Raw genomic sequence first — 21,246 nt, forward strand, 5'->3', positions numbered from 1 at the left:
TTCGCCCCTGGAAAAATCTCTACTCCAAGTCACTTACAATGGCACTTCCAAATTCCCAACTGTCTATCCTTTGACCCTCCATTCACCATAACATTTCTGCAGCTACTGATCTGCTCAATCACACCCTCACCTCCACTTTTGATGCCCCCGTTCCAATTAAAACCATTACTCTGTCTCACCCTAGTTATTCCCCCTGATATGGACCTCATCTCCGCTCCCTTAAGTCCAAGGGACGCAAACTTGAACGTTTATGGCGGACAACTGGTTTAGCCATTCATTGCCAGATCTGGCTGGACCATATAAAGCACTATCAGGTCCTGCACTCCTCTGCCAGAACTGCTCACTATTCCAGGGTTATCCTGGAATGCAAAGATAACCACCAGCTTCTCTTCACTACAAACCATCTTCTTAAACCCCTCTCCCCTGCCTCCCAACAACAAATGAGAGTAGCTCATGGAGTACTTTGTCACTAAGATTGAGGCCATCCTTCAGCTGCCTCTGCTGCTTCCCTCCCTTCCCCTAGCCAACCAAGCCAAACTTTACCTAAGGTTCCCCCACCCCCTGACCAGCATTTCTCCAGTTTCTCTCTTATCTGCCTCATGCCCTCCCCAAGCTCACCTTGACCATGAGGCCCACCTCCTGTTCCCACAGCCCAATTCTACCATATTGCTGACCACCCAACTTCCCTTCCTGGCCCCTATGTTAGCTGATAATGTTAATGGTTCCCTCTCCTCAGGTACTGCCCCCTTCCCTTCAAATCTGCCACCATCAACCCCCTCCCACCCTTGATCCCTCTGTCCTTGCAAACTGCCACCCCATTTACAACCTCCCTTTCCACTCCAAAGTCCTTTAAAGCGTGTTGTCGCCTCCCAAATCCGTGCCCATCTTTCCCGCATGTTTGAATTCCTCCAATCAGGTTTCCGCCCCCGCTACAGTACTGAAACAGACCTTATCAAAGTCACAAATGACATCCTATGTGACTGTGACCGTGGTAAACAATCCCTCCTCATCCTCCTCGACCTGTCTGCAGCCTTTGACACGGCTGACCACACCATCCTCCTCCTCCAACTCCTCGGTTGTCCAGCTGGGTAGGACTGCGTTCCATTCTTATCTATCCAGTCATAGCCAAAGAATCACCTGCAATGGCTTCTCTTCTCACTCCCACACAGTTACCTCTGGAGGCCTCCAAGGATCTATCCTTGGTCCCCTCTTACTTCTCATCTACACGCAGCCCCTCAGCAACATCATCCGAAAACATGGAAGGTTCCACATGTACGCTGACAACACCCAGCTCTACTTCACCACAACCTCCCTCGACCCCATGTCTGTCTCTGATTCATCACACTGCTTGTCCAACATCCAGTACTGGACGCACAAAAATTTCCTCCAACTAAATATTGGGAATACCGAACCCACTGTTACGGGGGCTGAAGGCAAACTCTGTTCCCTAGCCACCAACTCCATCCCTCCCCCGGCCACTGTCTGAGGATGAACCAGACCGTTCACAACCTTGGCATCCTATCTGACCCGGAGATGAGCTTCCGACCACATATCCACTCCATCACCAAGACCCCCTGCTTCCACCTCCGTAACATCATGTGTCTCCACCGCTGCCTTAGCTCATCTATTGCTGAAACCCTCGTCCATGCCTCTGTTCCCTCTAGACTTGACTATTCCAATGCTTTCCTGGCCGGCCTCCCATCTTCCACCCTCAATATACTTGAACTCATCCAAAACTCTGTTGCACATATCCTAACTCACAGCGAGTCTCGTTCACCCAATGCCCTTTTGCTCGCTGACCTACATTGGCTCCCGGTCCACCAACACCTTGATTTTAAAATTCTCATCCTCGTGTTGAAATCCCTCCATGGCCTCACACTTTCCACTCCGAACTCACGCGTGTCAGCTGAGCGAGAGCGAGTGAGCGAGTGACTGCTGAACAGGATTCAGCTGCCCAGTCCCATCCACCTGCTGTTCATGAAACTGAAGCAGCAGCAACCACAGCCACAAGAGCTTCATTATTTTATCCATTACTCCAGCTGATGTGAAGGGAAGCTGTGCCAGAGAGGTTAAAAGTGCAACAGACCAAATATCCTAAAAATATAGACACTTTCCAGGGTGGTCCCTGCATCTTTCAATTGTGGCTTGGATTTAGTGCACCCTGTTCTATCTTGCCTTTGTCTCCTCAGGCACTGTAATTTTGTCAACTGTATATTTGAACAAGTACAGATCGTTTTTTTTTCCCCCTCTCGTCTTCACTAAATTTTTCTCCTTCAATTTTCTCGCTCTTCCCCCATGGCTTTGACTCTTTACTGGGATACGGTTCCAAAAGGTGTCCAACACCCTCTGGTACCTAGCTCGAATAGCCATAATTCACCTGGACAGTGAGTGTTGGCAGCTTATTTGACCACAGGGAGAGTCACAGTCGAACCCAATCGTATCCTCACAACCAACAGGGATTACTGGCAGCAGTCAGAAGCAGGAACACTAGCTGATTTTACACCCAAGGTGTGCTGAGCTTAATTGTAGCATACGTTCTGCTATGCTGACTGAGATCAGCTAAAGTGACACAGCAGGAATTGAATCTGGCACCTCCATAATCTGTATGGTTCAGCTATTCACCAAGCCATTGAGGAACAGTGCCATTGACTTAAACAGGGCATCATATTTCAGCATTGTATCCTGTCTTTCTCCTCCCTTCCACAACATCTGAAGTGATCATGTGCTTGATCAGTGCTTAAAAATGCATCTTTAAATGGTAGTGGTTGCTGGAGGCCAATCACCCCAACCCCAGGATGTTGCTGCAGGAGTTCCTCAAGGCATTGTCCTTGTCCCAACCATCTTCATCTTCAATGACCTTCTCTCCATCAGGTCAGAAATGGGGATGTTTGCTGATGATTGGAACCGAAAACTGTGCATTCGCAACCCTTCAGATAATGAAGCAGTCTGTGCCTGCATGCAGCAAGACCTGGGCAAGTAACATTCGTGCCAGACAATGACCATCTCCAACAAGAGAGTCCAACCACCTCCCCTTGACATTCAACGGCATTACTATTGCCGAATCCCCCACCATCAACGTCCTGGGGGTCACCATTGACCAGAAACTTAACTGGACCAGCCACATAAATACCGTGGCGACAAGAGCAGGTCAGAGGCTGGGTATTCTGCAGCAAGTGACTCACCTCCTGACTCCCCAAAGCCGTTCCACCATCTACAAGGCACAAGTCCACTTGCCTGGATGAGTGCAGCTCCAACATCACTCAAGAAGCTCGACACCATCCAGGACAGAGTAGCCCGCTTGATTGGTACCCCATCCACCACACTAAACGTTCACTCCCTGTAGCCACGGTGCGCCGGTGGTGAAGTGTGTACCATCTACAGGATGCACTGCAGCAACTCGCCATGGCTTCTTCGACAGCACCTCTCAAACCCGCGACCTCTACCACCTAGAAGGACAAGGGCAGCAGGCACGTGTGAACACCACCAACTGCACGTTCCCCTCCAAGTCATACACCTTGGAAATATATTGCCGTTCCTTCATCGTCGCTGGGTGAAAATCCTGGAACTCCCTCCCTAACAGCACTGTGGGAGAACCTTCCCCACACAGACTGTAGTGGTTCAAGAAGGCGGCTCACCACCATCTTCTCAAGAGCAATTAGGGATGGGCAATAAATGTTGGCCTTGCCAGTGACGCCCACATCCCATGACCAAATTTTAAAAAACTCCAGCAGCAGAGCACAGGAACCCAATGCGGGCGATCACTTTCAAAGTGAAGCCTCAGATACTGTGGTATTTGTCCATCATGCCAAATAAACTATTTTACCAATACCAACTGGACTTCGCAATTAAGCACCTTACAATTCTGACAAAAATGAAGCATTTCTGTCTATGATGGATTCCTTCTTGCGGGTCACACGAGTGCACAGGGTTAAAATTGGTAACTGCTGGTTGTTTCTGCAAGTTGCGGAGAATATGCATTTTGGTCTGTGGTGTGCTAAATGTCTCGAAATGTAGCCATTGTCCTTGAATGAGAGACTGTCTTAAGTGCCTGGAACTGATGAATGAGTCAAACCATTTTCTTTCAATTACAAGCATCCCATGGAGATGTTTACAGTACATTAACATCTGTATTTGTGTGGGGAAAACCATTTTGAATCCAGTGACTGACCACCTAAATGTAGTTCTGAGGCATACAGTTTTGATATTCCTTTGAACATATCCCAGAAGAACATGGAATACTGTCCAAGACATGACTTCATGAAGAACAGAGTCCAGTCTGGAGCCACCAGGGTATAAGGCTAGTCAGACAACTCCATAGTAGCCGATAGCCATACAAGAAGGACATTTAAAGACTTAGTTTTATGTTGAGAGTTAGCACAGGTAAGCCCCTCTGTTTTGATTGAGGAAATTTTAAAAATTGTAATTTATACTAACCCAGATTTTCCACTTCTGCAGAATTGGGGGGCATCTCTTACCACTAGAAAAATGCACCCTTAACCACAGGGAATCCACCTGGAGTGGGGGGGCAGCAGTCAATCTTTCCCCTTTAAATCTTAAATCCCAAATCCCCCACACAACCCAATGTAACGCTGAACACCAGGAACCAACTGGCATCGATTGTGTTAACTGCCCCTATGGCATAAATGATGAAAAATATGTTGGATAACATATTGCCATAATTTGTATATGTTTACAATATACCCGCCCACAATTGGAACTGTATGTAGTGCCTGGGGTGGGGGGATGGGACGGGGTAGAATGGGCAGGGATGTGGCCAAACGATTCCCTGACCCATTTCGCAACTCAGTTTGTCAAAAACTCAGCGGAGGGTGGGTGAGAATTCCTGGCTACTGTTTGTACTGAATATTGTTCATTTATCTGTTTAATGTTCAGTAAATTTGACTGATGCAGTGAAGCCTCAGCCACTGTCTGATAGAGTGTATATTTTTCCATCTATCAAAAGGGGAAGAGATCATGTGGTGGTATGTGGTATATTCCAGTAAGCTGGAGTACACAAGGGTTCCCTGTTCAACCTATGGGTCTCAACCACAACTTGCATTTATGTAGCACCTTTAACAGAGAAAAACATCCAAGGCATTTCACAGAGTGGTAATCAGACAAAACCGACTGCTGAGCCATAGATGGAAATATTAGAAGGGTTGACCAAAAGCTTGGTTGAAGAAGTGGGTCTTGAGGAGAAGCAGAAGAGTTAGGGAGGGAATCCCAGACCATAACGCCTATACGGCTAAAGGCATGGCCACCGGATGAAAGAACTGGGGATGCATGAGGGGCCAGAGTCGGAGGAACAAACAGTATTAGAGGGGGTTGTTGTAGGGCTGGAGCAGGGTACAGAGATAGGGAGGGGAACGGCCATGAAGGGATTTAAATACAAAGGTGAAAATTTGAAATATAAAACGTTGGGAGGACACTGAGCCAACGTAGGTCAACAAGGACGGGGTGATGGGTGAGCAGGACAGAATACAGGCAGAAGAGGTTTGATGTGCTCAAGATTACGAAGGGTGGAAGATGGTAGGTTGACCAGAAGAGCATTGAAGTAGTCAAGTTTGGAGGTGACAAAGGCATGGATGAGGGTTTCGGCAGCAGATGGGCTGTGGCAGTGGCGGAACCGGGCGATGTTACAAAAGTGGGTGATGTTAAAATGACTTGCATTTATATAGCGTCTTTCACGACCTCAGGACGCCCTAAAACTCTTTACAACCAATTAAGTGCTTTCGAAGTGTAATTGCTGTTGTAAGGCGAAAGTAGATGGTTTTATGATGGAGAGGATTTGGGGACGGAAGCTAAGCTCAGGATTAAACAAAGACACCGAGAATGCTAACAGTCTGGTTCAACCTGAGACTGACTGGGAATCGGTGGCAAGGATATGTAGCTTGTGGCAGGGACCAAAGCCAATGACATCAATCTTCCCAATATTTAACTGAAGGAAATAGTGGCTCATCCAAGACTGGATGTTAGACAAGCAGGCTGACAACATAGAGGCAGTGGAGGGGTCGAGAGAGATAGAGCTGGGTGTTGTCAGCATACATGTGGTAGCTGATCCCTTGTCTCAGACAAGGAGCAGCATGTAGATAAGGAACAGAAAGGGGCCAAGGACAGATCCTTGGGGGAAATCCAGAGGTAAGTGTACAGATGTGAAGAGACACCATGGCTGGAGATGCTACAATTGGATAGGTAGGATATGAACCAAGCGAGGGCAGTCCCACTGAGCTGGACAATGATGGATAGACATTACAGGAGGATGGTGTGGTTGACGGTGTCAAAATCTGCAGAGAAGTCGAGGACGAGAAGGAGAGATAGTGCATCACAGTTAGAGGATGTTATTTGTGACTTTGGGAGTTTCAGTGCGTAATTGGCAGAAACCTGATTAAAGAAAGAGATTCAAACGTGGAGTTGTGGGAAAGATGGGCACGGATTTGGAAGATGACAACACGTTCAAGGACTTGAGGGGAAAAGGAGGTTGGAGGTGGAGTGATAGTTTGCAAGGACAGAGGGGTCAATGGTGGGTTGTTTTTGAGGAGGGTGATGACACAGCAATTTTGAAAGGGAGGGAGACAATACCTGAGGAGAGGGAACCATTTGCAATGTCAGCTAGCATGGGGGCCAGGAAGGGAATTTGGGTGGTCAGCAGTTTAGTGGAAATAGGATCAAGAGAGCAGGAGGTGGGTCTCATGGACAAGATGAGCCTAGATTTGGACAGATAAAAGGCACTCTTTGGTTCAAAGGGAACTCAAATTCTCCATATGACAGTAGCCAGTGATACTGAATCCAAGGAAATAGTTAGTTTAAAAACCTAACGATATCATCAGAGTTCAGTTTCTTTAACAACAGTCTTGCCATATATATTTTCGACAATTTAGGGAAGATTTCAAAACATGAGACTCAAGGTTGAACTAATTTCACAAGCATAAGGAAAACAAAAGCACATCACGGACCCTATAAGCAGTGACAAGTAATAAAAGTTTGTTTTGCTGTAATGATAAGGTAACCAGGTAGCTTATATAAAAATCCAGAAATTAGTTGTATGTGCTTCCAATACAGATATGCTAATAGTGGAAGGATATGCTGATAGGGTTAGATGAAGAGGGGTGGGAGGAGGCTCGTGTGGCGTATTAACACCAGCATAGACCAGTTAGGCCGAATGGCCTGTTTGTTTCTGTGCTGTTGTTAGAGTTGGATTGGTAAAAGGAATGCTCCAGAACGAGGTCCAATAACTGACTTATCCTTCAACAACAACTTGCATTTATATAGCACCCTTAATGTAGTAAAATATCCCAAGGAGCGTTGTCAAAGAAAATTTGACACCGAGCCACATAAAGGAGATATTAGGACAGGTGACCAAAAGCTTGGTTAAAGAGATAGGTTTTAAGGACAGTCTTCAAGGAGGAGAGGCTGAGAGTTTTAGGAAGGGAATTCCAGAGCTTAGGGCCTAGACAGTTGAAGGCACAACCACCAATGGTGGAGTGATGAAAATCAAGCATGCGCAAGAGGCCAGTATTTATTTGTATGAAATTAAAAAAATCAGGAATTTTTAAAAATCTCAACATAGGGTGACTAGTCTCCTGATCCAATCCTGCAATCTTAACAGTTTTAACAAAACTAGACAGAGAAGCTTGCTCCCTGCATGCTGAAAGCACAGAATAGCAGGGAATGGGGAGATAGCGGACAAGACTCAGCAAAGATGTACCATGATTCTGCACCCAGTTTTGGAAATACAGTAAATTGGGGAGAGCAGCCCTAATTGGAAGGCTAGCCATCTTAAAGTGCATTATCAATGAATTTTTAAAGTAACAATAAATAATCTTTAAAAGGACCATCTTGTTGAGAACCAGCATATAAACAAACTTGTCTACAGATTCCAATTTCCACACTGTCTGGTTTACCAAAAATAAATTTTGACCCGGCACCTAAGGGTGGCCACCGTATCTGGATCCTTGGCACTCAATTAAATGTTGCACTCAAGCTGCTTTAGTTCAGAATTCTAGGTTGTCAAGAGTTACATGTGGTACAGAAAGTAAGTCCCGTTCTACACTGCAGGCTTGTCTCCAACAACAAGTGTGCTCTTGCCATCAAGTTTATCATCTTAAATCTGGCCTCTCAGCCTGTCTCTACAGGCCAATAAAGCTCCTTCGCTATTGCTGGCAGGCAAAGACCTTCTCCAAACAAACAAACAAACAACGGAGGAGGTCCCAAACAGTCGAGGATCTTGCATACATATAGTTGCTTTAAAGCCACGACTAGGACGTCTCAGCAACTGTGCGTGTGTAAATCTTGTGCAGGCACCCAATGTTGCTAAATCCATCCGCAATGTAAATTCAGCAACAAGAAACAACTGAATGATAATATCTAACAGCTATTAATTGTGCCAGAGCAGCCTAAGAAATAAAATATCATTCAGTTTTCCTTTTCCTCTCTACTCATTTTAGAGGCTCGTGGTTATCAAGACCCTGTTTTAAATGAACATTGTTAACTTCATTATAGCAGACTTTAATAAGCATTTTGTTCATTATTTGCACCCAACTAGATACAGGATCAAATAATTCTGTTGCGCTATGTGTATCAAGACAAGCGAAGACAATACCCCAGTACTCCATGAAAGTCTCTTTGCATCACTGATCTTTCATGTCATGTGACATGGGTTTAAATGATCTTTTGTAGGCGAACCATGCGTCATTATTACTGCTTTCTGTACTTACACGTCAATACAAGCAACAACACTCAGCAACAGAATATTGACTTTTCTGCCGTTATCTAGGATCAGTATGTGTATATTGAACTTCTGTGTTTATAATTTGGTGCAGTTCCATGGAACCGAAGGCATAAAAAAATTGCTCCAATTTTCTTAGGGACTTTGCTTTTGCTTTTTTTTTTAAAACCTTCATTAAGCAGTGGGCCCACAGAGTGCATTAGAGTAAATGCACCACGATTGACAGGATAATACACTGACAGTGACTTAGGATCTATATGTACTTGGACAAGTTATCAGCTGATCAAAGAGAGTCAGCATGGATTTGTGAAGGATAGGTCATGTCTGACTAATCTAGATGATTTTTTTTGAGGAGGTCATAAGTGTTATAACTGGATAGCCTGGTGGTGAAGGTTAGAATACTGGAGCCTAGTCTTCAGTTGCTTCCAAGCCTTTATTCCCCCAGATTTCATTATACACCCTCCTATAAATGTTCACGAGAGTCCCCAATTGATACCCACCACCTGAGTACAATTAACACTAACTGATATAAATCACATGGATACAATTAACAATAGGCATAGTGAATAGCAGAGTGCCTACGGATGTTGTCTATGTGGATTTCCAGAAAGCATTTGATAAGGTTCTGCACAAGAGACTATTAGCAAAAATGAGAGCATACTGAATTGGAGGTAACCTTGTGACATGGAGCGGAAATTGGTTGGGAGGTAGGCCACAGAGAGTAGGGAAAAAAGAAACATTCTCTAATTGGCAGGATGTGACACATGGTGTTCCCCAGGGACCTGTATTGGGGTTCAGCTATTCACCATATGTATTAATGACTTGGATGAAGAAATAGTGAGTTGCATATCCAAGTTTGCAGATGACACTAGTTAGGAGGCACAGTGTGGATGGGAGCAGGAAGTTACAAAGGGTCATGGACAAACTATGTGAGTGCGCAAAACTATCGTAGACGGAGTTCAATGTGGGGAAGTGTGAGCTCATCCACTTTGGATCTGGAAAAAACAAATAGGAGTATTTTCTTAATGGTGAGAAAGTTGGAACTGTGGGGGAGCAAAGAGATTTCGGTGCACATGTACATAAATCACTAAAACGATAGTACACAGGTACAAAAAGTAATCAAAAAGGCTAATGGAATGTTGGCCTTTATCTCAAGGGGGTTGCAATACAAAAGTGAGGAAATGATGCTTCAGTTACACAGAACCTTGGTCAGACTCCACCTGGAGTTCTGCATTCAGTTTTGGGCACCAAGCCTCAGGAAAGATATTGGCCTTTGAAGGGGTATAGCACATATTCACCAGTGTGATACCGGGTCTTAAAGGGCACCATAAAGATACACCATACTATGAGTTACTAATCTCAGCCATGACCATCAAGGAGGCAGAAGCAGCAAGCAGAGTTCAGATGCTTCTCAAGGGAGAAGGAATTTTAATTTAGGAGGAAAGTCAACCTGGGACACACTGGTGCTGTTCCCAACAACTGTCTCAAAAGTAGCACGGCCAGGAGCTTGCCAGCCTCATTATTATGGTCTGACATGCACCAGACAATTTAAAGCAGTAAGAAAAAAAATTGAGGGCAGGAACTTATGCCAATGAGCAAAATCAGATACAAAATAGCTGGTGCGTTGTATTTGGTTGGAACATTCTCCTTTCACCTCTGCGTCCTGAGTTTCAATTCAGCTTGGACTGACTGGATGAATGAATCCACCCCCATCCCTCTCTACTGACCGTACGGATCCTAAGTGAAATTAGTTTGGACAGTCATGACCCAGTTCCTCGTGGATGAGTCAACAGCACAAAACTTATCTCTGATTGGGCACTAATTGGCATTAAAGTCTGAACAGACTGGGGCTTTTTTCTCGAGAAAAGAGAAGACTGAGAGGTGACCTGATAGAGGTCTTTAAAAGGGGTTTGATAGAACAGTCAGAGAAGATGTTTCCACTTTTGGGGAAGTCTAAAACTAGGGGCCATAAATTTAACAGGCACTAATAAATCCAATAAGGAATATAGGAAACTTCTTTACTCAGAAAGTGCTTAGAATGTGGAACTCGCTATCACATGGAGTAGTTGAGGGGACTAGCATAGATGCATTTAAGGGAAACTAGATAAACACGAGGGAGAAAGGAATAGAAGAATATGTTGATAGAAAGTAAAGTGGGAGGAGGCTCGTGTGGAGCACAAACACTGTGCTGGCTCTTTGAAAATGGACCATAAAAGATAGGAGCAGGATTAGGCCTTTCGGCCCCTCGAGCCTGCTCCGCCATTTAATGAGATCATGGCTGATCTGATTTTTACCTCAACTCCACTTTCCTGCCTTTTCCCTATATCCTTTGACTCCCTTGCTGATCAAAAATTTGTCTAATTCAGCCTTGAATGTATTCAATGACTCAGCCCCCACAGCTTTTTGGGATAAAGAATTCCAAAGATTCACGACCCTATGGGAGAAGAAATTCCTCCTCATTTCCATTTTAAATGAACGACCCCTTATTCAATTATTCAAAGCTATCCAATTAGTCCCATTCCCCTGCTCTTTTGCCATACGCCTGTAAATTTTTTCCCTTCAATTATTTATCTGATTCCCTTTTGAAAGTTACCATTGAATCTGCTTCCACTACCCTTTCAGGCAGTGCATTCCAGACCATTACAACTCGCTGCATAAAAATGTTTCCTCAAGTCGCTCTGGCTCTTTTGTCGATCACCTTAAATCTGTGTCCTCTGCCGCTGGGAACAGTTTCTCCTTATTTACTCTATCAAAACTGTTCATCATTTTGAACACCTCGATCAAATCTCCCCTTAACCTTCTCTGCTCTAAGGAGAACAACCCCAGCTTCTCCAATCTCTCCATATGATCACTGATACCATTCTAGTAAATCTCTTTTGCACCCTCTCTCAGGCCTTGACGTCCTGCAAGTGTGGTGCCCAGAATTGAACACAATACTCCAGCTGAGGCCTAACTACTATTTTATAAAGATTTACCATAACTTCCTTGCTTTTGTACGCTATGCCTCTATTAATAAAGCCCAGGATCCCTTATGCTTCAACAGCCTCAACTTGTCCTGCCACCTTCAAAGATGTGTATACGTGCACCCCCAGGTCTCTCTGTTCCTGAACCCCCTTTAAAAATTGTGCCATTTAGTTTATATGGCCTCTCCTTATTCTTCCTACCAAAATGTATCACTTCACACTTCTCTGTGTTAAATTTCATCTGCCATGTGTCTGCTCATTTCACCAGTCTGTCTTTGTCCTCCTGAAGTCTGTTACTATCCTCTACATTGTTTACTACATTTCCAAGTTTTGTGTCATCTACAAACTTTGAAATTATACCCTCTGTACCCAAGTCCAGATCATTATTAAAATGATTAATGGATTTGATAGGGTAGATACAGAGAAACCATTTCCTCTTTTGGGGGAATCCAGAAGGGGGCACAATGTTAAAATTAGAGCTTGGCCATTTAGGAGTGAAATCAGGAACCACTTTTAAGAACATAAGATAGAGGGTAGTGAAAATCTGGAACTCTCTCCTCCAAAAGGCAGCAGATCTGGGACAATTGAAATTTTCAAGACTGAGATTGATAGATTTTTGCTAGGTAAGGGATATGGAACAATAGTGGGTAAATAGAGTTGAGGTACAAATCAGCCATAATCTAATTGAATGGCAGAACAGGCCAGAGAGGCTGATTGGCCTACTTCTATGTATGTACCACAGTAAGGATTTGGTTTGACTGTGGTTTACCACTGGACAAAATATGCAGTCTATATTGCATAGAGAATAACATAGCTGTGAATTGCTAAATCAAAATCCAATTTGAGGGGTGAGATATTATAGTGACAGCAGTTTGTGATCAGAGGAAGCCTGAGCTGGAGCCGATACCTAACATGGACACCCCAGTGTTATAGGGAGTAGAGGACAGTAAACAGAAACCTTGTCCTCCCTGCCTATCCTAGTATGTAAATAAATATCCCAATAGTAGTGAATTAAAAACAATACAGGGTAACCCCAACTTGCTAACCAATATTCCCCAGAGAACCATTCAAGCACCCTGTCTCACCCAGGACCTGAACATGGAACAGATAAAGCTCGAGAGGTTTGTGAACGTCATCTGAATCCCAACATTGAATTCAAAGGTGAAAACTGGGACCACAAAACATGGTCTGATTGTCAGCCCCAGGGTACCTGACACCAGGCAGCTGCAGCCACCTGCCCGCCTGGGTGACTAGTTACAGGAAACTACAAGGCCGTGCGGCCTGCACCACTTCCTCAGACCACGGCCTCGATTTCTTTCCTGTGCTGCAGAGAGAGAAAAGGGGGGAGGGGGGAGATGGGAAAAGCAAAGGAAGGTCCGAGAACCAGGCTCACGGGTCAGTTAGAAACAGAGCTGGGCCGCAGGGAGAGGCCGGTGGCACCGACACACCGAGCGAAGAGGGCCGCGTATCCATAACAACGGGGAGGGTCTTAATAAACAGGCCGCTCTCCATCTTACCCCCTCCCCCGGGGGCCACCGGCCTCTCTCACACACAATACCCGCCCAGCCCCCAGGCCTCTCACCCACAATACCGGCCCCCAGGTCCTCAGCCCCTCTTACCCGACACCAGCAACTCTCCGGCGCCGCCGCTGAACTCGATGGCGTTGACGCAGCCGAAGTGTCCGAGCAGGTCCTTCTTGAAGAGGTTCCTGCAGCCGGACAGGCGCTGCCGCTGGAAACCCTCCTTCAGAAAGCGGTCCCCGCTCAGCGCCCTGCGGCCCAGGAACCGCAGCAGCGACTCGGGCCCCAACTCAGGCCCGGGCTGGCACCGGCCGACATCCCGCATCCTGCCGCCTTCCCCAGCTCCGCTCACACGCTCCTCATGCCCCGCCGACGCCGCACACCGAGCGCCTCTGCCACCGTCTACGGTGCGGCCGGTCCGGTCCGGTCCGCTCGCCTCGCCTCCAGCTGGTTAACAGGCAGAGCCAGAACCCAACATCAACACAACATGATGCAGCCCCAGCCTCCTCCTCACTGAGCAGCTGATCTTCCCTCTGAACTGGAAGTAAATGTCCTTTAAAAAAAAAACTCCTTCAGTTTCACTTACAGCCAAAATTATTACAACAAATCGAGAGGCTCGTTTTTACCACCAAAAAAAAACTCATGCTAATTACATCCTGATTTTTGTCCCAAAAGATTTAATCTGCAACTGATCACCCCCCCCCCCCATAAACAAAGTTACATGTTTCTGTGGAACCAGAGCTGTCAACAATGGGGAAGGGTTAGGGATGAGATTTATAGGATCAGAAAGAGTGGGACAGGTCACACACCATTAATTCAATTGAGTTAGGATTTTATTTTGCATAATATATAATGTAAAATTTAACTTCAATTTATATAACATTTTTAAGAAAAGAAAGAACTTGTAGTCATATAGCACCTTTCACAACATCCCAAAACACCTCACAGCCAATGAAATGCTTTTGAAGTGTAGTCACTGTTTGTAATGTAGGGAAACTCTGCAGCCAATTTGTGTACAGTAAGGTCCCACAAACAGCAATGAGATAATTAACCAGATAATGTGTTGTTGGTGGAATGTTACATATTGCCCAGGACAGTGGGAGAATTCTCCTGTTCTTCTTCAAATAGTGCCATGGGGTTTTTACGTCCACCTGAGAGAGTAGATGGGACTTGCTTCAACATCTCTTCCAAAAAACAGCAACTCCCACAGTGTAACACTCCTTCTGTACCACACTGAAGTATCAGGAAAATTACATGCTCAAGTCATAGAGTGGGGCTTGAACCCACAACCTCATGACTCAGTGACAAAAATGCTACTACTAAGCCAAGGCTGATATCTTAAACTAAAATGAAGAGACACACACCATATCGGTGAAATTTGACAGTTTGTTGGAATAGATTTACCAAATGTCAGTTATTGGGGGTGACAATCATTCATTTTGTTTTAAATGTATGCCCTTTACTGACATATGTCACCCTTAACAATAAATACAGCTTATGTGTAAATGCATTTGTATGCATTTACACGTTCTTGTTGATCTTCAATATTACTCCAACATTTCCCCAGTACAATCAACCAGTGTGACAGAGCACAACTGGTGGGCCAAAACACAATTCTGTTCCTGTGATGGTAATGGGTGGTTATGAATAACAAGATTTCAATATGAACGGCTGCTAAATCACAATTTGCAGAGGGAAGGAGTTTAGCATAACAATGCAATTATGTTTTCACTATGCAAATGGTATCGCAACATGAATGGTATCATCGCAATGCCAATTAACTAGTCACAATGTGAATGACATCTTCTATCCTTGTGTCTACCAACAGAAGGTAAAAGCTTTCCCAAGTAGTTTGCAAGGGCAATTATGCCACTTTAATTGAACTGGATGGATAATATTATAAAGTGTGACAGTGAATGTTCCTTTAACAATATCATCTAAAGCTCAAGATTACATTACTAATTGTCAAAAGCAAAATACTGCAGATGCTGGAAATCTGAAATAAAAACAGAAAATGCTGCACAAGCTCAGCAAGTCAGGCAGCATCTGTGGAGAAAGAAACAGAGTTAACATTTCGGGTCGAAGACCTTTCATCAGAACTGGAAGATGTTAAAAGAGTTAAAGTTTTTGAGCAAGTACAGAGCCAGGGAAGGGGGGGAGGGGAGGGGAGGGGAGGAAAGAATAAAAGGGAAGGTCTGTGATAGGGTAAAGGGCACAAGTGATTAAAAGACAAAAGGGATGATGGTGCAAGGCAAGGAAGGTGGTAATGGGACAGGTTAAGAAACAAAAGATTGATGAGGAGTAGCTGTAAATGGCAGCAGCAGAACCATAACCAGCACTAGCTGACTGAAAAAATGAGAGCAGTGGTTATGATTTGAAGTTGTTGAAATCAATGTTGGGTCCAGAAGGTTGTAAAGTGCCTAAACAAAAGATGAGGTGCTGCTCCTCGAGCTTACGTTGAGCTTCATTGGAACAGTGTAAGAGGCTGAGGACAGAAAGGTCAGAGTAGGAGTGGGAAGGAGAATTAAAACGACAAGTGGACAGAGCGGAGACGTTCAACAAAGCAATCACCCAGTCTGCGTTGGTCTCCCCAATATAGCCATGATGTGGAGATGCCGGTGATGGACTGGGGTTGACAAATGTAAGGAATCTTACAACACCAGGTTATAGTCCAACTGTTTTATTTGAAAATCACAAGCTTTCGGAGGCTTTCTCCTTCGTCTGACTTCACCTGATGAAGGAGAAAGCCTCCGAAAGCTTGTGATTTTCAAATAAAACAGTTGGACTATAACCTGGTGTTGTAAGATTCCTTACATTCCCCAATATAGAGGAGACCGCATTGTGTGCAGCATTACTAATTGTGCCAGTTGATATTCTAAAATATACTGTAGGCATAAGGTAGCCCAGTGGCATAATATTGAAGTATTGGTGTACCAGAAGCTGGCACCACAGAGTAGTAGGATGCATCCATGCTTTCCTGAGATTGTAGCCTGCAGATCTTCCAACTGGAGGAAAATTTCATGAAGTTGCAAATTCAGCCACATACTGAAGTCATGAGATATAGCCAAATTTCCTGGCATTTAGGGGTACTCTGGGCTCCCAGAAGCTTTGGTTTGTCAGATTCTAATTGGTACACAATCTCAAGTGCTGATGAAAGTATATGTATAGTAACAGCGATTGTTCAGATATTACAGTGTCACCCTTAAAGTGAGGATCAGTGAAAAGGTCTGAGCCTAGGGAATGCTGAGAAAATTCTGACACTTCTCTGGAAGAAGGAGTAACAATCAGAAAGTAAAGAATGAATTTGCATTTATATAGCACCTTTCATGTCCTCAAGACACCCGAAAGTGCTTCACAACCAATGAATTATATTTGAAGTGTAGTAATTGTTGTTTAGTAAGAAACCACAACAAGATCCCACAAATAGTAATGAGATGAAGCTGTTTTGGTGGTGTTGATTGAGGGATGAATGTTAGCCAGGAGAACTCTCTGTGCTATGAAAAAGTGACTTGGGATCTTTTACAGCCACCTAAATAGGTAGATTGGACCTCAGTTTAACATCTCATCTGAAAGATGGCACCTCAGCAATGCAGCACTTCCTCAGTACAGTTTTGAGGTGAAACCCTAGATTTTGTGCTCTAGTCTTGCAGTGGGACTTGAACCCACAATCCTCTGACTCAGAAGCAGAAGCGCTATTACTGAACCAAACTAAGGCAACATGCATCACTTTTACATAACTTCTAACATTCAACTTCTAGTAAAAACCCGAAGATTTTGTTAACCACCCATCCCCTCAGTCAGAGAATGGTGCAAGACCAGGAAATAGCCAACTTGTTTGATTGGCTGCTTTTCCTCTCTTAGCTTTCCAATCTATTGATCGTCTTGCACTCATTAATTTACCAACTTGCTTAACTTAAGTAAAACATTTTCCTTACCCCCTCCACGGGTAGAGCTATGGAACAGGAAAGGGTGTAAAATACGAGTAAGAATATAGACCTACTAACTGTGATCACTTAATGGAGGAATATGCAAATTACAGAGGCTTTTAAGAAGAAAAACGTGGTAAAAATGGAAGATGTTAGCTTATATATAGGTTGGGAGAGAAATTGCAGCGCAAGTAAGAAAAAGAATAGATTTATTGAATTCATTCAAGAATGTGTCCTAAAGCAGCATTTCTTCAACCCAACAAGGGAGCAGGTGATATTCAATTTATTTACAATGAACTAGAAATAGTGTTCAGGCAATAAGGGAGCATCTTGGGAGTAGTGACCATAAAACGATTGAATTCAGTATCCGGCTTGAGAGGAGAAAGGAGGGTCACAAATCATGGTGTTGGATTCAAATAAGGCTAGCTTTGAAGGGATGAAGAAGGAATTGGCTAGAATAGGATGGGAGAAATGATCTGTTGGTAAATCTATGGAACAACAGTGAAATCTATTTACAAAGTTTAATTAGGAGATTACAAAACAAGTATATGCCCTGAAAGGCAAAACTTGTGCTTCCGTAGTGATGCAGTCATGGTTTATGAGAGAGGTTGGGATCATCATTAAAGAAAAGGAAAAGACTTCTGTGCGGGTAAACAATACTGATGAGAATAAGGGTGGAGAGGAAAATAGAAAGCAACAGAAGGAGACCAAGAAAATAATGAGGACAAATAGAACTTTGTGGTGTTCTCAAGGGAATGAGCAAATCATTTTTACAAGTACATCAAGAAAAAGAGAGTGGTAAAGGAGAGGAGCAGCCCGTTAAAATTACATTTAGGACTAACAATGGTAAAGGGCAAGAACATGGCAGAAGGGCTACGTGAATGTTTTGATTCAGTCTTCGCAGTGGAGGAGGATACAACACCAGAGGTACCATGAAGACTATAGATTAGTGATGGGGAGAAAAGCACTAAAATTGATTTAAACAGAAAAATTGCGCTAGATAGAATAATGGGATTGAAGCCAAGCAAATTTCCAGGCCCATACAGTTTCCACCAGAGGATATTAAAAGAAGTAGGTGAGGAAATTGGGGCTATATTATTTCTAATCTTCTAAAACTTGTTAAATTTGAGGATAATCCTGGAGAATTGGAAGACAGCAGGGGTAAAATTCAACTTAGGCAGCAGCGAAAAACAAGTGTTGGCGAATCGGCCGCCCATTTTACACTCCGCCTGATTCTCTTTTCCATTGAAGTCAATGGAAGGGATAAAGCAAGTAAGTTTAACATCAGCAGTGGTAAAATTGCTAGAATCCATCGTCAGGAATTGAGTAAGTGAGCACTTGAAAAGGTATAAACTAATTAGGAAGAATCAGCATGTGAAAAATAGGTCAGGTCTCCCTCAACTAATGGTTCTTTGACAGTCACTGAGGTGGTGGATAGAGGCGGATCAATGGATGCTATATACATGGATTTTCAGAAAACATTTGGTAAGGCTCTGCACAAGAGCTGAAATTAGAGATAGCCTTGTAGCATGAATAGGAAACTAGTTGGAAGGTAGGAGGAAGAGAGTTGGATAAAAGGAACATGGTGGACAGAAAATGGAAGACAGTGACAAATGGAGTCTCCCAGGGGCTGGTACTGGGTCTCAGGTTTTTACTACAGTTTTGGGAATAGAGGGAAATATATCCAAGTTTATAGATGATTCTATGCAAGGAGATATAATGAAATGTGAAGAAGACAGGACAAAATTGCAAAAGGACATAGACATATTAAGCATATGAACAGAACAATAGCAGATGCAGTTTGCCCAAAACTGAACACAATATTTCAAATGAAATCTGACCAATGCTCAGTATAATTGCAGTGGCACTTCCTTGGTTTTATATTCTGCACCTAATGTGATGAAGTCCAGTATACCATTAGCCATTTTTGAACACTTTTTGCAACTGTGAGTTAACTCCTCGTAACTAATGTACTTGGACTACAAAACCTCTTCAGGGATTTGTTCAAATATTTGTTTGATTGGCAGCTGTTTTGAATTTAACAATGCAGTTGTTTATGTCTGCTTGGTCCCAGTCACGTTTTTGGAAGACATTTATCAACCTTCCACATTGAAATCAGTGAATCTGTTTGTAGCCTTCAAAGAGCGATCACCAGGCCAGATAGCTTCCATAAATGATGAGAGAAGGAAAGAAACTGCCATATAACAATAATCTGGATTAGCTAACATGGGATCTGCACACAGAGCATCTTTCTGCTTTATAAAAGCATTTTCCATTTGCACGGACTAGATCACTTGGCTAGGATTTGCTTCCTCTGTCAAATCAGATAACGGTATAGCTACATTGCTATAGTTGACAATAAACTTCCAATAATAGTTAACCAACCTGAGGAAGGCCCACACCTGTTTCTTGGTTGTGGGGTGCACCCAGTGTGCAATGGTATCCATATTTGCCTAGTTTGGTCTCTGTTTCCCCTCACCCTTACAGTGACCCAAATACAATTCTTCAGCCATGCCAATGTTTCACTTTTTGCCCATGCTATCCTCTAGGTACTGGTTATTTTGCACCAGATATGGTAGTACCAGTGTAAGTGTACACCCACTATCACATAGACCTTTGATGGGCCATATATTCACCATAATTTTGCATTGGAATGCCATCAGATACTTTGCAATGGGTGTCATTGCACACTTCCATAGTCTTATGACTCACAATTAGGTTTGATCTTCCCAAATGGGACCTGGCTCCTTGCTTGGACTAGCATTGGTCTGTAATGTGGCCCATTTTGTTACAATTGGAGGACCTGAGATCTCTGGCATCACCCGACAAGGTCTCATTTTGCGGTGAACCCCACTCTCTCCTCCTGCCTTCCAGAACTGTGGACACACACCCAGTTGGCAGGAGAAATCTGACCGCCCATTTGGTGCGAAGACCCCAAACCCTGTTAGACCACAAAATGCTCTGCTTGTTCCCTTAATTGTTTTAGGGTCTTGCACTCTTGATCAAATAACCGTATACTTAGATCATCTGGAACTGCGCTAAAAATAGGATCCCTTAACATTAACTGACGCAGACTATTATAATCAGTTACATTCTAGGTACAATTTATAAATATCTTCCAGCTCTATGACTAATTCTCTGTACAAACTATATGGAGCTTTCCACAACTTCTTACATTTTTGCCTGTATGCTTCACACGTTGAGTCACAAGCAGTAAAAATAGTACATTTTACAATTCATAGTCTACACTGTCAATTGAATTAATGTGAGAAAACACACTGAATGCTTTACTGCTAAATGGTGCCATTAGCTTTTTAGCCCAAACTTCTTTGTTTTGCTTATGGTGGTTTGCTAATGATTTATAACCCCTGCTGAAATTATCTATAGCATCCCTTTCTTTAAAATTTAGTGTAAAATTGGACTTCATGAAATTATTCCCTACAGATTTTTCAGCTAAATAAAGCATGCCTTCACTTACCAGACATGCTGTCGATACACCCTTCTCCACCAGAACACATCAGTGCTGACTCGCCTTTTCCTCTGCCACGTGTTCTTGTTTCTCCTGTTCTTCCACCTCAAATCTGTTGTGTTCCTTCTCTGCCTTGTGTTGGCTCTTCACAGCCTCCATTTCACCACCTTCTTTTGCTTTTTTTTTCAGCAGCCACATGGATTAATTCAATCTCTTTGTCTACATCTTTTTGAGTCCTTCTGGACATTCTTAGCTACTCTTGTCGACTACAGCTTCACTTGCTTTAAATTTAGCTTGTTGATCTGTGATTGATGTTCTATCCCGTGATATCACCATTACTACATTTTGTGTGATTTCTCTACCCTTTTCTACTCCAGATATTTTTGGCTTCTGCCTTTCAGACTTCTGTCGCAAGTAAACTCTAGCTCCCTATTTCCAAAAGTTAGCTTTTCACTTACCCAGCTATCTTAGTTAATGCGTAGCATGCCCAGGGAATGACCAGAGTACCCTCTTCAGTTTATTTCACCCATTGGATTTATCCAGCACTTTCACATGATCCTCCCTGTCTTTGGAAGTCAACAAAGTACACTATACTAGACTTCGACTTAGGCCTTCGCTGTCAAATAGAATTAAGAAGCAAAAG

General features: G+C 43.6%; 1 protein-coding gene across 1 annotated transcript in view; it reads right to left on the minus strand.

The window, feature by feature from the left end:
* Positions 1 to 13,748, minus strand: part of dcaf5 (ddb1 and cul4 associated factor 5) — a 96,215-nt gene extending 82,467 nt beyond the window's left edge. Inside the window, exon 1 of the mRNA XM_067991306.1 lies at positions 13,308 to 13,748. Within this exon, the coding sequence (XP_067847407.1) occupies positions 13,308 to 13,533 (226 nt within the window). The 5' untranslated portion in view covers positions 13,534 to 13,748. The remainder of the gene's footprint in view (positions 1 to 13,307) is intronic.
* Between the last annotated feature and the right edge of the window lie 7,498 nt (positions 13,749 to 21,246).

This window comes from Heptranchias perlo, chromosome 10 (assembly GCF_035084215.1).
Source record: "Heptranchias perlo isolate sHepPer1 chromosome 10, sHepPer1.hap1, whole genome shotgun sequence".
NCBI lineage: Eukaryota > Metazoa > Chordata > Chondrichthyes > Hexanchiformes > Hexanchidae > Heptranchias > Heptranchias perlo.